Raw genomic sequence first — 15,403 nt, forward strand, 5'->3', positions numbered from 1 at the left:
GGCACCCACCGACCTCGCCCTTCCGCCTATATATTGTCTTCGTCGCGAAAACGCCGGCACCCTACCGGGACGGGGAATTGCTCCCGGAGCCATCTCCATCGACTCCACCGCTATTTTCATCGCTGTTACTGACTCCCATGATAAGGAGGGAGTAGTCCCCCCCGAGGCTGAGGGCTTTACCGGTAGCTATGTGGTCTATCTCTCTCCCATGGTATAATCTTTATGTTATCATGAGTTTTGTAATCTAGTTGAATAAGTAGATGGTATTCTTCAACTATTATGCTACTCAAGTGGTTGTATTATGTGATCTCCAGAGACACCTTATCCCACGGTGTGAAGGTGACAGTGTGCATACCTTGTGTGTGTCTCTTAAGCTTAATTTACAAAAATACTTATGAATTATGGTGTCTTGTTAGTAAGATCTTTGTATGCTCAAAGTGATTGCGTGGGGCATCCATAGATTGGGAACGTGAATCTTAAGCTTAATTTACAGAAATACTTATGAATTGTGGTATCTAGTTGGTACTATCTTTGTATGCTTAAAGTGATAGCGTGGGCCATCTATAGATTGGGAACGTGAACTTTAAGGAGTGCTTATACAGCCCTACGCGGTGAATTTGTGTTTGTTATCCAACCGAAGAATGGTTCAAAGTGGCAAAATGAAGGGATAATATTTATGTATTCAATTATGATATGAGAGTGTCCACTAGTGAAAATAAGAGCCACATGCCTTGTTCCTAAGCATTGAAACACTGTTTACAACCAGTTCTGCTACATGTTCGCTTGCTGTCATTTTTATTTCAGATTGCAATTACCACTTACAATCATCCATATTACTTGTATTTCACTATCTTTCGCTGAACTAGTGCACCTATACACCTGACAAGTGTATTGGGTGTGATGGGGACAGAAGAGACTTCTTGTATCGTAATTGCAGGGTTGCTTAAGAGGGATATCTTTGACCTCTACCTCCCTCAGTTCGATAAACCTTGGGTGGTCCATTTAAGGGAAACTTGCTGTTGTTCTACAAACCTCTGCATTTGAATGCCCAACACTGTCTACAAGAATAGAATCGTGCGTAGACATCATACATCATGATCGTTGAGTAAGAGCGTGATGACATCCTCCATCACCAAACATGACAATTTGGGCAGCAATGTTTGAGGAGTTTCTTCGTATGTACACTGAGCTCCCACATATCCGCTCGTCTCTAAGCGGATAATATTAAGCATGAGCGGGCATCGCCAAGGCATGAGAAGGAGTAATCATTGCATAGAATTTAAACTGCTTAGTTATGAATTGTGTTCTTTCTTTATTTTCGGCAATATCATTTGTTTGATTATGAGATTTTTTGCATGTGAACGTTGTGGTTTATTTGTTTATTGGGTGTAATAAGGAACTAAGCATTATTTATTACAAAATTATTATTTTCTAATTCTATGTGTTATTTAAAAATATGGCGGGAAATGGATGAAAATGGCCCGGTTGGAACAAAGATGTTATAACCAGGCGTAAAATGTTTTTGGCACATGAGCACCGGGTATTTGAAAAACATTTTTGTGATTCCAAAAAGGGAAATAATTTTGTACACCCACGTATGGGTGTTGGTGTTTCTGTCACCACCCATTTATTACTCGAGATTCATGCCCACCATGGTAGATGGAAAGATTCCTTTCTCTCTCCTCCTTTTATCCGAATCTCAAAGCACAGTAGACGGTGACGGAAACACCCACACCCATGTGTGAGCTTCCAAAAAATATGAAATTAAATGCACACATACATATAAACATTTTGAAGGTAAGGTACGGTGTAAATTTTGGATGAAAATACGTTGTATTTTGACCTATACAAAAAAGTCTGAATTTTCTATCCTAGAGACAACAACTAATTTGTTATTTTTCCATAGCTCAACATACAACGCTTTTCTACCAAAACTTTGCACAATACTCGGAATATTTGTATGTATTCGTGGAATAAGATTTTTTTTAAACACAGAAGTATATTACAAAAAAAATAGAAGCACTAGGTTGCACAAAATCTGCGATTTAATAGAAAAACAAAGGTGCGTCAAACTCTCATTTGCAACTAGTATCACCCACACCCCATTACCGGGTCTCACACTTTCAAGTTTTTGAAAAATCCGAAAAAAATCTGGAACAAATATTATGTTTTTTATGATGCATCCGTAAAGTTTCACTTAAAATTTGAAAATTTCTGGCCTTGACAAAAAAAAAAGACTAATGATATGTGAATAGTTATGAAATATTATTCACTTTGGTATTTTCGTTTTTCTGCAGGTTACATATGTTCATATTTTGAAACGAAAATTTACTTGTACACACGGTACAGTATAATACATGTCCACGATTTTAGTTCTCATATTTTGAAAATTGGAAAGTGCGACATCGACAAAGGGGTACGAGCGTGGAGCGTGGAGCCTTCTCCTCCTGATACGCCACGTCGCCCTTCTAGTCTAGTCTAGTCTAGTTCAGGCGCAAGCGCAAGCGGTGGTCGCCGTCCATCCGACCCCACCTTCTCCCCGCCGTTGCCAAATCCAAAACCCTAGCCCCGCCCCCACGGGAGAATGACCGACGCCTCCGCCCTAGCCGCCGCCGTCCTCGACGCCGCCACGCCCCCGGCCGCCGTCGCCGCCACCTCCTCCGTGCTCGACTACCTCGCCCGTCACGCCGCCGACCACCCGCGCGCCTTCTTCGCCGACGCCTTCCCCTCACTCCTCTACCGCCTCTTCGTCTCCTCCCCTTCCTCCCCCTCCTTCATCGACCTCGCCGCCGCCGACCCCGACCTCGCCACCCTCCTCCTCAACCTCCTCGCCCCCTCCGGCCCGCTCCTCGCCGCGGCCGCCTCCGCCGACCGCCTCGCCCTCATCCGCTTCGTCTTCCCCTCCGAGCGCCTCCCCTACTGGCTCCGCGTCGCCCTCGCCGAGGACCCCTCCCCCGGCCTCCCCCTCGCCTCCCCTCTCCTCGCCGCCCGCGTCGGCTCCGACCTCCACCTCTCCGTCTTCGAGTACTACCTCTTCTGGTTCGCATACTACCCCGTCTCCTCCGCCGATCCCGCCGCCTCCGCCTCCGCCTCAAACCCCACCCACAAATCGCGCTCCCGCATCGAGTCCTGGGTCTCCACCCTCGCGCCCACGCCCACCGCCGCCGGCACACACAAGCCTGGGAACAAGCCGGAGCCATGCCTATACCTCAAACTCCTCTACGCCTACCTCAGGGACTTCGTGCCCACAGCCGCGTCCACGCCGCCGCTGCGCCGCCCAAGCGGCACCCTCCTCCAGCGCACTGCCAGCGAGCAAACGGCCGCTGAGGCAGACCCGTTCGCCCGCGCTGAGTTCTTCCTCCACACGCTCATCCAGTTCTGGCTCGTCGGGGACGACTTCTCGCCGCTGCCCGTGCAGACATACCGCGCCTTCGGCCTCAAGCTGCCCTCCCGGGCTCGAGCCCAGCTAAGTGACCAGCCGCCGTCACCTGGGCTCGGGGATGCGGTTAAGCTGCTCATCATGTATCTCAACTGCTGTGCCCGCAGCCCAGATACGCGCATGGTGGTCTCCTCTGATAGCCAGGTTGGCTTTTGGAATCCCCTCATACAGAGGCCTATGTACCGCTTTGTGCTGAGGGCCTTCTTGTTCTGCCCCATTGGTGCGGTGGTCAAGAACGCCACACAGGTCTTCTCCGTGTGGCTCGCGTACATGGAGCCATGGAAGCTTACGCAAGAGGAGCTGGATGAATATGATGTGTCGCTCATGAACAACAGGACGGAAACGCAACAGGCTGGAGTGCCAAAAAAGGAGAAGCTCATGTATACTCCGGCGTGGAACAACTATGTGATGTCCAATTACCTCTTCTATAGCTCCATGGTGGTGCATTTCCTGGGCTTCGCACACAAGTTTATCCATTCAGACGTCTCCTCAGTGCTCCTCATGATCTTAAAGGTTAGCCCTGTCTCCTGAGTTTTGCTTCTGTTCCGACGCTGTACATGACATTGATTGAGTTCTTCATTAAATTTATTTAGGGCTAGCTGCTTCCCTATAATGTTCTGTTACCTGATGGTCCTTAATGCAAAGTAGGTGCAAATACTAAAACATGAGAAGCGAGGATGCTTGATTTGTAACTTGCAAGTGTTAGTCACTTTGTTTTATTACTACAGTTCTATTTCTGTGCATACCATGCCTAACCTGTCACCTCTTGTATTCTGTACATCTATGTATTCTTGAACAGTTAAGTCTCCTACTAGTCTCCTAAATGTTAGGTTCATGATGGTGTTTTTTGCTGTATGCTTTCGTGTGTCACACGGAAGCCAATATGGCACAGAGAGATATTTTAAAATTCTTACATATAGGAGGTTAGTGTTTAATCCATCAAAAGCTTCGGAAATTCCCACTGTTGGCACATGTATAATTTGTGGGTCGAGAACATACCGAAATTTTGGCATATGTCTATATGAAGCACCCTTGGAAATTAGCTCATGTGTCCGCTCATGCTCCTGTATGAATTCATATTTGGTTTTGCAAGCTTTCAAATTCGCTAGTTTCTGCCTAGTTTTATTTATGTGCATATTATGCATAATTTTTCACATCTGAGGAGGTACCTTTGTCTTTTTGAAGTGTAAACCTCCTACCTGTCATGCTTTATCTATATAAAACATACATGCCGACGTGCTTCTTGTTAGTTTTTTTGCCAAGTATTTTAAGGTTTTCCTGTTAACACTTGACAGTGTAATTTCCTAAATTAATTTGGCCGTACATTTGTGTGCTAAAAAATGTGATGGTTGTTCCACCAAGGATCACCTTGGTACTATTGTGGCAATGTGTAGTTCAGAGGTTCTATTTATTATTTTGGACATGCAATTAATGAAATAGAAGAAACGTTTTATTTATTCTTTTGTTGTACCATCCTTATGTGTGTTATTTTCCCAATGACATGCTTGTTTGTTTTATCCAGGTATTAGAGGTCTTGTCCTCCTCCTCAGAACTGGCAGATCTTCTATATAAAGTGGATGTCGCCTATCACTCTAGACCGTCATGTTCTTCAGAATCAGATGATGTAGTGAAGTTTGTGCCATCAATCCGTGAACAGCTAAAGGTGGGTTACAATTCAGCTTTGATCTGTTGTTTGAATTTGATTGTATGATGAAGTTGCCATGCCAAATATTTTGTATAATCTGTGTGGTCTGTTTCAGGACTGGGAGGATGGTTTGACAGAAACTGATGCAGATGGGTCTTTCTTGCATGAGAATAGGAACTCTGATCTAAGACTTTTCAGTTCTGGTGAGGATGGTGCTTATCATCTGCTTCAGGTACACACATTCTGTTGTATGATTAGTAATTTAGCTTATTTAGTCCTAGTCATAACCATGACACTTGATTGAATATCCAGTGGGTGTCAGTTAGTATATTACTGAATAGTACTGGAGTTTACTGCTGGACAGATCAAACTTAGTTATAGAATTGCCATATTACCTTTAGGTTCACTAGTAGTGAGAATTGTATCAGCAAATGGCTCGAGTAAATTACTGGAGGATAGTATGGTGACATTCCTTAGATTTTAATTGAGACTATAACTTTGTGAAACTAGAGTTCGTATCGATGTTGAGGGACTCCTTTTGTGCTTGGTCTATAATAGGTTTTCGCCATTTGCCATAATCTTAAGATGGGTGGATGCTGATACCAGCTTTTATATTTATTTTTTGAAGCTCCTCTTGATCCGAGCAGAGTTGGAGATACAACGTCTGCCCGGTGACACATCATCAGCTCTCCAGTCGCTGGATTTGATAAAATCGCGCATGAAAAAGATTTTCCAGGGCCGAATCGAAGGCGCCCACCACAAAAACACCTCGCTAGACGAGTCACAGCAGCAGCACCCGGGGCGTGGCGAGATTTTTACACCTAAGCATCCCGTTTTGGGCAGGAGTAAATTTAGTGAAGTGAAGTATAGAGGGGACTGGATGAAGAGACCCATCTCAGAGACTGAAGTGGCGTGGCTCGCCCGGATCCTGATCCGCGTGTCTGACTGGCTGAATGACGCCCTCCGACTTGGCTGTGACGATGGTGCTGATGATAGCTCAGCTAGGCCAACTTACATCAAGTTTGACCGCAGTGAGCTGGCGACGATAGGTGGGCCAAAGGATGCTGCGAGGATGGCTCTTGTGGCTGTTTGTTCACTGCTCGCCTTGGTGGGACAAGCTCTGCTCAAATTTATGAGGGCGCATAGGGTGAAGATCAACCTGAGGGTTTTTGCTTCCAAGAAGTTGCTGGCGGGTCTTGTGTTGCTGTATGCGGTGGTGGCAGGGACGAGGAGTGCTTTCTCTTGAGCTTTTTTACCTGTGTTGCCCTGAGAATCGCTGAAGCTCCCAGGTTTCGATTCCGGAAGATGATGAGGCGGCATATGCTGTACAGGAACTCCATAGGACATGAGGGGACTTACACAGAGAGATGTGATGGGTGTCGCCCTGTGTTTGCAGAGAGCAAGTTAGTTGACCCTGCCTTGCCGTAGAAGGGTGTGGTTGGCAATACGGCGGCACCTGTGCGAATGGAAAGAAAAAAAATGTTGTTCATGTAAACGATGTAATACAGGGTTTTTATCTAGTCCGCAAAAAAGGAAAAGAAAAAACTCGGTTCGTGTCTTTCTTGCCCATTGTTTGTCTCTTAATTTTGTCGATCTGCCACAACTGAGACTGAGAAAGAGATGGCCGCGTGATCAACTTCGGATATCTGAATGTGGAACTGCTGCGAGTGGTCGACAAACCTGTGGAAACCGACGCGGTGAGAGTTATGCATTTCTGATCGGCGTTTGCTCCGGTACAACCCCCTTCCCTAAACTCAAAGCAAACTTAAATATCGCTTGATACCCCTTCGTTTAATATTAAACAGGTATACGTAGCCCTGTATAAAACCCGTATGATCCAACTAAATTGTATACCGCATACGTATGTATATAATTATGTATGTACGTGGATTATTGGTGGCGATTCGTCAGCGCGGTGGTGGTCGTGGCCGTTAGGCGGGAGGAGCAACAAGGTGGTGATGGACAGCCACGAGGCACTGTGAGACGAAGCGAGTCTCGGCAATGTCTCGTAGGTCCGTACCGGTATGGTTGGGGCGGCGTGCAGGTTAGACGGCGCCGTAACGGCGCGACGAACGGCCGGATAGTCCACCCCGGACAATCCGGTGCAATTCAGTCGGACTGTCCATCGCGTTGGGAACGAGATTAACCGGACTGTCTTGCGGTGCTTGCGTTGGACTGTCTTGTGGCGCCGGACTGTCTTGTGGTGTTCACGCCGGACAGTCTTGCGGCGACTGTATGCCTATACGTGGGAATACTGAGTTTTGGATTTGGACTTGGATATGGGTCTAAATAATACGGTTGGGTTTTGTTGAGTTTGGGGAGGGGTTGTACTGGAGCAAAACTCTTTCTGATCGGTAGCAACTGTGGACTTGCAGTGCCATTTTTGAGTAAAACTAAGAGTAAAGATGAAAAAAAATATCATGCTGTCTTTCAATTTAGAGACACTTTTTCAGGTCGTCCCAGTTCCTGGTCACTCACACATGATCGGTTGAACATAATCAACCAGTGGTTCAACAAGAATACAAGAATAAGATAGAGTGTGATATCCATTGGTATAAACTACATCTGTTTGTATGAAATATATGCACCCAGAGTCGGAAAAGTCCCAGTTGAACCTGGGTGTACGTGAACCCAGGTGAGAAATGCATTTTTCAGATGTTAAAAAATTCTGAAATAAAAATAACGGGGTACGTATGCATGTTTCTGTGTGCGTAGAAAGTTTTCGCGAAGAAACCACTTTTTTATTTCAGAATTAAAAAAAAAATACGTCACATATATACATATATACTGCTATATAGCCCTGCAAAATTTCACTTTTTTGCCGAGGCAAAATAAAAGGTTTTTTCGTCACGAAACTCATGTCCAAGGCACATGTTTGAGATCATCTTTGCATTCATTTTGTGTTTCGATTTTTAAAACATGTTTTTACATCACAAACGCACTTTTGAAAAAGTGGGTTCACATGCATCCAGGTTCTGAAAAGCCAGTCTCCCCAATAGCCACTATGACAACAATCTGTTTTATGAAGCTTTATATCACGACCATGCATGCAATCTGTTTGTGTAAGCTAGAGACTATTTTGATGGATTTGAGGGGATGCTAAATTAGGGGAGAAAGAGGAACGAGGAGGGGTAGAGAGTCGATAGGGGGTGCTCGGGGTCACTGACAACAATTTGTCCGGTGCCCAACGTCAGTGACAGCGTGGAACAAGAAAGATGGTGACGAGGCGAATCGATGGAAGGCTGTAGCAGGTCGCCGTCCTGACTGACTCGTAAGAGCAGGTCTAACAGGCTCCGTATTTTTTCGTCTCGTATAACACGAGTAAAGGGCCCTGTATCTAGTTTTCGTCGGCCAAAAACTCGGACGAGCTAGCAGAGCCCGTATCCTCACCCCGTAAAACAGAATATTCTGTTTTACGGGGTGGAGATACGGGCTCTGCTAGCTCGTCCGAGTTTCCGGCCCCTCGAAACAGGGTTTTAGACAGCAATTTGCACAACAATTTCGCATCAAACATAGCACATCCAAAATATGTGATGCATAATTCATAGTGGAGTTTCCGGCCCCTCGTTTTTTGCTGTTTTGGACTACGGGGCGGCTCTTGCGGACGATCCATGGCAGCGGGATCCGGCCGGGAAGGGCGCGGGGGAGGAGATCGGTCGGCGGCGGCGGTGGTTGGCTTCAGCGAAATGCTTCGCGCGCAGTGGAGTGGGCGATGCTGGTTTCACCCACTATCCCCGCTCCCACCCCGCACAAGTAGGGGGCGACGACCCGCTCCGTAGTCCAAAACAGCAAAAAACGATTCGGGGGGCGTTTTTACGGGGCGTGCTAGACGACCGGATAGACGCGAAACCTTCAAATCGGCGGTTATTATACGGGTTTGCCCATTTTACGGGGTCTGTTAGAGCTGCTCTAAGCGATGACGACGTGCTCCCATCTCACTCGACTACCATTACCACTCTCCTTCTTCTCCCCTTGTGCCACCTCCACCTTCAAGCCTGCTGCTGCTGCTACCCGCCTCCGCTGCCGCTGCTCCACCGCAGACACGCCGGAGATGGTGAAGGCCATCAGGGTCCACGAGCTCGGCGGCCCCGAGGCAAGCGCCGCCGCTTCCCCCCTCCCCTGTTTCTCTTCTTCTTATTCTTTTCGCCGGGCGGGGGGTAATCGATTTCTGAGTGGATGGATGCGCAGGCGATGCGGTGGGAGGAGGTGGAGGTGGGGGAGCCCAAGGACGGCGAGATCCGGGTCAAGAACACCGCCATCGGCGTCAACTTCATCGACGTCTACTTCCGCAAGGGGGTCTACCCCGCGCCACTCCCATTCACACCAGGTACGGCCGGCCCCATTACTCTGCACCTCTCTTCCTCCAAGCAAACACAAGCTGATCAAAAGAGAATTTCGACTATGCCTTGCCCTTGCTCATGTTAATTTGTTCATGGACGCACGGAACATCCCTGGTAGGAACTACTACAGTAGTATGTAGGTAACGCCTGCCTGTAAAACTGAACCCTTTGCCACGCTTACCTAGTTCATACACGTCTGAAGCCACGCACCAATATCTTAGAAACTCAACTAACTGGGATCATCGCTTGTTTTGAATGCTCGGAAGCACTACTGAATGTACTCATCATAAGAACAACAAAATGCTTCACTTCAGTTTATTCCTCACTCAAAATTGGTGCTCGGTCCCATGGCATATGCTTCACAACATTCAGAATATTGCTTATATCCTTTGGCTCGACCACTTTTTTTTCTTTTTCATATCACCTTCTATCAGATTCTTAGTATGATGGTTTCCACCCTACTATCCGGCTTTATGGTCTATGCATGTTCCAACCATCTCCAGGTATGGAAGCTGTTGGCGTGGTGACCGCAGTAGGGCCTGGCCTCACCGGCAGGAAAGTCGGGGATGTTGTCGCATACGCTGGCAAGCCTATGGGTTCTTATGCCGAAGAGCAGATTCTTCCAGCCAATGTGGCTGTTCCTGTTCCCTCTTCGATAGACCATAAGACGGCGGCTGCTATCATGCTCAAGGGGATGACTGTACATGTTTTAGTGCGCCGTGTGTTCAAGGTACAGTCAGGTCTTCTTTGTCATCTGAGGTTCATGGATCTTTCACTGGATGAGTAAATCTTGCCTGCTTAGCAATCCAAGGTGGGGTGGTCCACACGTCCTCATGTCCTTTTACAGACAGCACTCTTTGCATCCTCATTCTTTAGCTGTACATGTATATTTCATCTCTTACTTTTATGTGTACATGATATGTACATATATCTATGTTTCATCCTAAGAGAGTATCGTAGTGTTTCAGTGTGCTTGCTGGTAATACATATAGTCTCCATTTGAACTTTTGTCTGATATCTATTATTTTCTCATACTAAATTCCTAAAGTTAAGAATTGTGCGTAGGTCAATCAGGACGTATAAAACATGACACATGCTGTCTCCAGGGGCCTGATCATTATTGAGTATGTGTTATTTGTTGAAGGCCTAATAAACTATTTAAACTGCTGAAGTGCAAGGTATTAATGTATTATATACTAAAAACCACCCACTGTAAGATTGAACATGGGGCTTTTCCTCATTATTGATTATTGCATAGTGGAGTGCTGCATGCCCTGTTATTTTCTTGATGGAATGCCATGTTATTAGTCGGTGTGTTTATGCCCGAGATACGCTCAGGGCTTTAACAGTACTCCGTGATTTATTTGATTGCCATGACAGGGGAGCTTGATTAGACTGTGATTACCCTGCAGGTCGAAGCTGGTCATACTGTTCTGGTCCACGCTGCTGCTGGTGGAGTCGGTTCACTCCTTTGTCAGTGGGCGAATGCCCTTGGCGCCACTGTCATCGGAACCGTCTCAAATGAAGAGAAAGCTGCGCATGCGACCCAAGATGGGTGTCGCCATGTGATCATGTACACCAAGGAAGATGTCGCGACGAGAGTCAAGGAGATTACGGAGGGAAAAGGTGTCAATGTGGTCTATGATTCCGTCGGAAAGGACACGTACAAGGTAAGGCTGTTTTACACTCCTTAGTTTGTGTTGCCTCTTCCTCTTATTTATGTGTGAGTTTACAGATGCACAATATCATCCTGACATTTGTTTCTGTATGCAGGCCTCTCTGCAATCCCTGGCGCCCCACGGCTACTTGGTGTCATTCGGGCAGTCCTCGGGCTTGCCCGACCCTATCTCGATGGGGGATCTGGCTCCCAAGTCTCTGTTCCTAACGAGGCCTAGCATGCTGCACTACACAGGCACTCGCGACGAGCTGCTCCAGTCGGCTGGTGAGGTGTTTGCCAACGTGGCCAGTGGAGTGCTGCGCATCCGCGTGAACCACACCTACCCACTGCAGGAAGCGGCCCGTGCCCACGCCGACCTCGAGGCCCGGAAGACCTCCGGGTCCATATTGCTCATCCCGGACAACTAGACACACACCCTTTTCACTGTTCAGTGAGGTAGTGTCTGAATAAATAGGGGATGGGGATGATATGTTTGTCTGAATTTGTTATGTTTGCATTTGAACACTGAATCCTCCTCTGTGTGGCTCACCCGTTCATATTGAATTCAGAGGATGTGTGTATATGGCAGCAGCATGCCTGGGCCTAGAAAAGTTGGCCCAGTTGTCGGGCCGGGTAGCCCGGAAACGTGAAATAAGGAAGTGGCCCGGATTGACTGGCTTCTGGGCCTTTTGAATGGGTCGGGCCTAGATTTTCTGTGTTAGGGCCTGGCCCGAAGTGGCAGTAGTGCTGGATCGAAGTGTTGTCCTGGCTGTTGTGCACATCGCTTTCAGGTGAGTAGGTGTGTGTGTGATCGTGTCATGTCATGTCGGGTCATTGGTTGTGAGATTGGAGGCCGCCACGTAGCATCAGTTTTTCCTTTGCACCACAGGTTGACCTTTTTACCTGTCTCTGTCTCTTGTTTGGTAGAGAGAAGAAGAAACGAACAAACCTCTTTCAAATATTTTATGTGTTAGATTATTATGACCGTTCCTTTTTTATCATCTTGGAGTTGTTCACAAGTCGACTTTATGAACATTAACAATAATTCTCGTGTAAATAAAAAAAAAGCAAAAAGAAGAAACTAAGCAGCATACTTATGTGGTTAGCAACTTTTATCTAACTCGTTTGTTAGTTTTAAATTGGAGAAAGAGTTAGAAGAGTTGCTCACCATTTTTTAAATCTATGGTGTTTGCTTGTTTTAAATTATAGCATAAGAGAGTTGTTCACAAGTAGACTTCATGATCCTTTTATCAAGAATGTTTTTTAATCTTTCCTTTATTTGTTGTCTAAAATTAGTGAGAAGAAAATAGTTGTTCAAAAAGTCAGATATTATCATAAAATTATACAGTACTACTTTTTATAGAATAATAATACAAGTATATAAAATAAAAAACGAAAGAAGAGACACAATTGTAAACGTCAGCCTTTCCGGTTTAAAAGAGAGAAGAAGAGAGTTGTTTCAAAAGGACCTGGCTTCTTCTGTTGCCCAAGAAACAGGGGAAGAAACAGAGGAGAGGTTGACGTCAATGGCGGCACCGCAGCGCGTGGTGGTGATGCGGCACGGGGACCGGCTGGACCACGCGGAGCCGATGTGGCCGGCCAACAAGCCGCGGCCCTGGGACCCGCCCCTCACTGACGCCGGCATCCTCAGGGCCTGGACCGTCGGCAAGCGCATCCGGGCGCAGGCCGCCGCCGACGGCTACCAGCTCCACCGCGTCCTCGTATCCCCCTTCTTCCGCTGCCTCCAGACCGCTGCCCAGGCCGTCACGGCCCTCTGCGCCGTGCCCGACGACGCCGCGCTCGCCGCCGCCGTAGAGTCCAGCGCCAATGTGCCCCTCGACACATCCCGCGTCAAGGTCTAATTTCTTCCCTCCCTCCACTGTCTTGTCTTGGATGGATAGATCCCCTTTCGTCATTCGTTCGTTCGTTCGTCCATGACCGCGTTAGTATTTACTTGACTGGATCCCGAGTTCCTGATGAATGATGACTGGCGTCAGAGTTGGTACTAGTAGGAGTTAGATCAGTCATTGCGTGAAATGCAACATCAAATGAGATTCTGATTTCAGGCTTGAGAATTATTATCTCCAAGATCTATCCGCACCGTGTTAAACCTGAACTTGAGACTGCACGAAAGAAGTGGTTTCAGTCACACTGACTGACTGTTTCTTGAACCTGAACTAACGTTTTCAATTTTCTGGCACCTGAGCTGAAGTTGCTCCTACTGTTAAAAAGACGAGGAGGTTCAACTTGTTTGAACAGATATTGATGTTGCAATAGTGTAGCTCTCCAATTTGCGTTCTTAATTTCTGATATACACGCGACGCGAGCGAATCTTGTGCACGTTTTTTCCCGACTTTTCATGTCAGAAGGGTCGAGTTCATGGCAGATATATGTCTGTTGACTCGGCTAGCGTCAAAGTATAGGGCTAGACTGCTTCTTCGTTTGGTGAGCGCTTTACTCTTGATGCATGATATGATCGGGAGATATACACAGTTACCCGGATATCTCTATTTACATCTAATTGACGACCTGCTTGTTCTAATAATGTGGATGCATTCCATCAGCTGTTCTGAATTTGTAGTACTGTTAATGGTCATCAGAAGAGAGAACTGCTAGTATGTTCATAACGTTGTCTGGTGCAGATTTTGTGAAAGTAGTGTTGAGCTTCAACTTTCATGCTTTGCTCTCCCCGCATTCAATATATCTTCACAGTGGTAGTAAATCTGTTTGTGAATTTCAGGTGTCAATTGAGTATGGATTGTCTGAGATGATGAACGCCGAAGCAATGGGCGTTTTTGTTAGCCAGGTTGCGCCCAGCGTCGACACGTGGTTTCCTGACTTGGCAGAACTCGAAGCCGTCTTACCAACAGGAACCATCGACCATTCTACCAAGCCCCTCTACCCGGAGGTCTGTTTTTGTGTGTTATTTTCCCCCTTTGTGCAGGCATAGTTGACACAGCCAGTAATCCTTCTTTATCAAGTCAGCATTGACAGTCAGTTTTGTCACATAAATCTACCATGCCTTAAACTGTCAGATCTTTTCACTGCAGGTACCCAAGTGGGGAGAGTCTGTCAGGGCGGCAAGAACTAGATACGCCAGTGTAATCAAGGCCCTTGCTGACAAATATCCCGACGAGAACTTACTTTTAGTAACGCACGGTGAGTTTGAGTTCGAGAGCATCAAGCCGCAAGAGACACGTAACTTATCGTGGTTGTCCAGTTTAGATTCAGCATAAACAGTTGTGCTGATTTGTTATATCCAACTTACACTGAAGAGTTGAGGTGGCGAACGTGTCGTGTTTACCCAGTTCAGACAGTATAACAATTTTGCAGATTTTGTATCCAATTTGAACTGAACAGCTGAAGCTGCTTGCAGGTGAGGCTGTTGGTTCATCGGTGGCGTGCTTCGGGACGGGTGTGGAGGTCTACGATGTGGAGTACTGCGCATACTCTCTTCTTAAAAGGCAGGCTGAGGACGAGGGTGAGAGTGAGAGTGGTGAGAGCCTACTCAAGCTCCTGACGGATAGAAGTGGTCCAACAACAGGCATACACTACCTCCTCCCCTGATAAACTGTCAGATCTTTTCACAACATTGCAAAATTCAGAGCATTGGACAGGAGTGTTCAGATTTAGTTTGAAATTTCCATTTTTTGCGCAAGAATGTTTGGTGTTAAACTGTTAATACATGTAATTTCCGGTTCTGAATTTTGTACCAGCCCTGTGTAATAAGTAAATTTGTACAATAAGCAAGATAGAGTTCAATTTCCCTCCCTGTTTCGAACTGTGTTTGGAATTGCGATCTAAGGTTGCAAGTTGCACTAAGTGGGTTGGAATTGGGGTCTCGTGATCTTAATAAGGTTGCAACTTGCATTCACCTCTGATGAACCAATCTGTAGTAGCTGATTCACCACGGACGTCCACTGAGGGGTTTTGCAGTCCTCATTGATTTGAGATCAGGGTTGACTTACTGACTAATGAAAATCAATACATTCCTCATAAATTTCTCACGCTCATCACATCTTTGCAGTTAGAAAATCATTTCGCATCATACGGTCAAGCTCCGATGACTAAGCATAAACATTAAATACATGCAGCTATGTTCACCATCATATGATCAAGCTCCGGCTCGGCAAACAAAGAAAGCTGAAAACAGATCAGAAGAACAGATCAATCATCAATGTCAAGATATAGAAAGGAGTGCAGAAGAAATACGGAGAACGGTGCAGAAAAGACATTGTGCTTACTATCAGTTCATAGAAGTATCGCCACTATGCGGTAGAGTATATGTACCGAAAGTTACACATATGTTTGCAAATGGTAGG

General features: G+C 46.4%; 3 protein-coding genes across 3 annotated transcripts; all 3 read left to right on the forward strand.

Moving 5' to 3' along the window:
- The first annotated feature begins 2,584 nt into the window (after positions 1-2,584).
- LOC124694407 (sphingomyelin phosphodiesterase 4) lies at positions 2,585-6,647 on the forward strand. Its single transcript, XM_047227395.1, has 4 exons — positions 2,585-3,952; positions 4,962-5,102; positions 5,200-5,316; positions 5,713-6,647. The coding sequence occupies exons 1-4, from the start codon at positions 2,585-2,587 to the stop codon at positions 6,328-6,330; spliced, it is 2,244 nt and encodes a 747-aa protein (XP_047083351.1). The 3' UTR covers positions 6,331-6,647.
- A 2,372-nt stretch (positions 6,648-9,019) lies between these two features.
- LOC124701156 (quinone oxidoreductase-like) lies at positions 9,020-11,662 on the forward strand. The gene is made up of 5 exons (XM_047233204.1): positions 9,020-9,177; positions 9,273-9,411; positions 9,928-10,154; positions 10,837-11,094; positions 11,198-11,662. Exons 1-5 carry the CDS (start codon positions 9,136-9,138, stop codon positions 11,507-11,509), a joined length of 978 nt encoding a protein of 325 aa, XP_047089160.1. The 5' UTR covers positions 9,020-9,135; the 3' UTR covers positions 11,510-11,662.
- On the forward strand, positions 11,560-14,848 carry LOC124694295. The gene is made up of 5 exons (XM_047227295.1): positions 11,560-11,572; positions 12,579-12,937; positions 13,822-13,989; positions 14,132-14,240; positions 14,458-14,848. The coding sequence occupies exons 1-5, from the start codon at positions 11,560-11,562 to the stop codon at positions 14,646-14,648; spliced, it is 840 nt and encodes a 279-aa protein (XP_047083251.1). The 3' UTR covers positions 14,649-14,848.
- The last annotated feature ends 555 nt before the right edge of the window (positions 14,849-15,403 follow it).

This window comes from Lolium rigidum, chromosome 3 (assembly GCF_022539505.1).
Source record: "Lolium rigidum isolate FL_2022 chromosome 3, APGP_CSIRO_Lrig_0.1, whole genome shotgun sequence".
NCBI lineage: Eukaryota > Viridiplantae > Streptophyta > Magnoliopsida > Poales > Poaceae > Lolium > Lolium rigidum.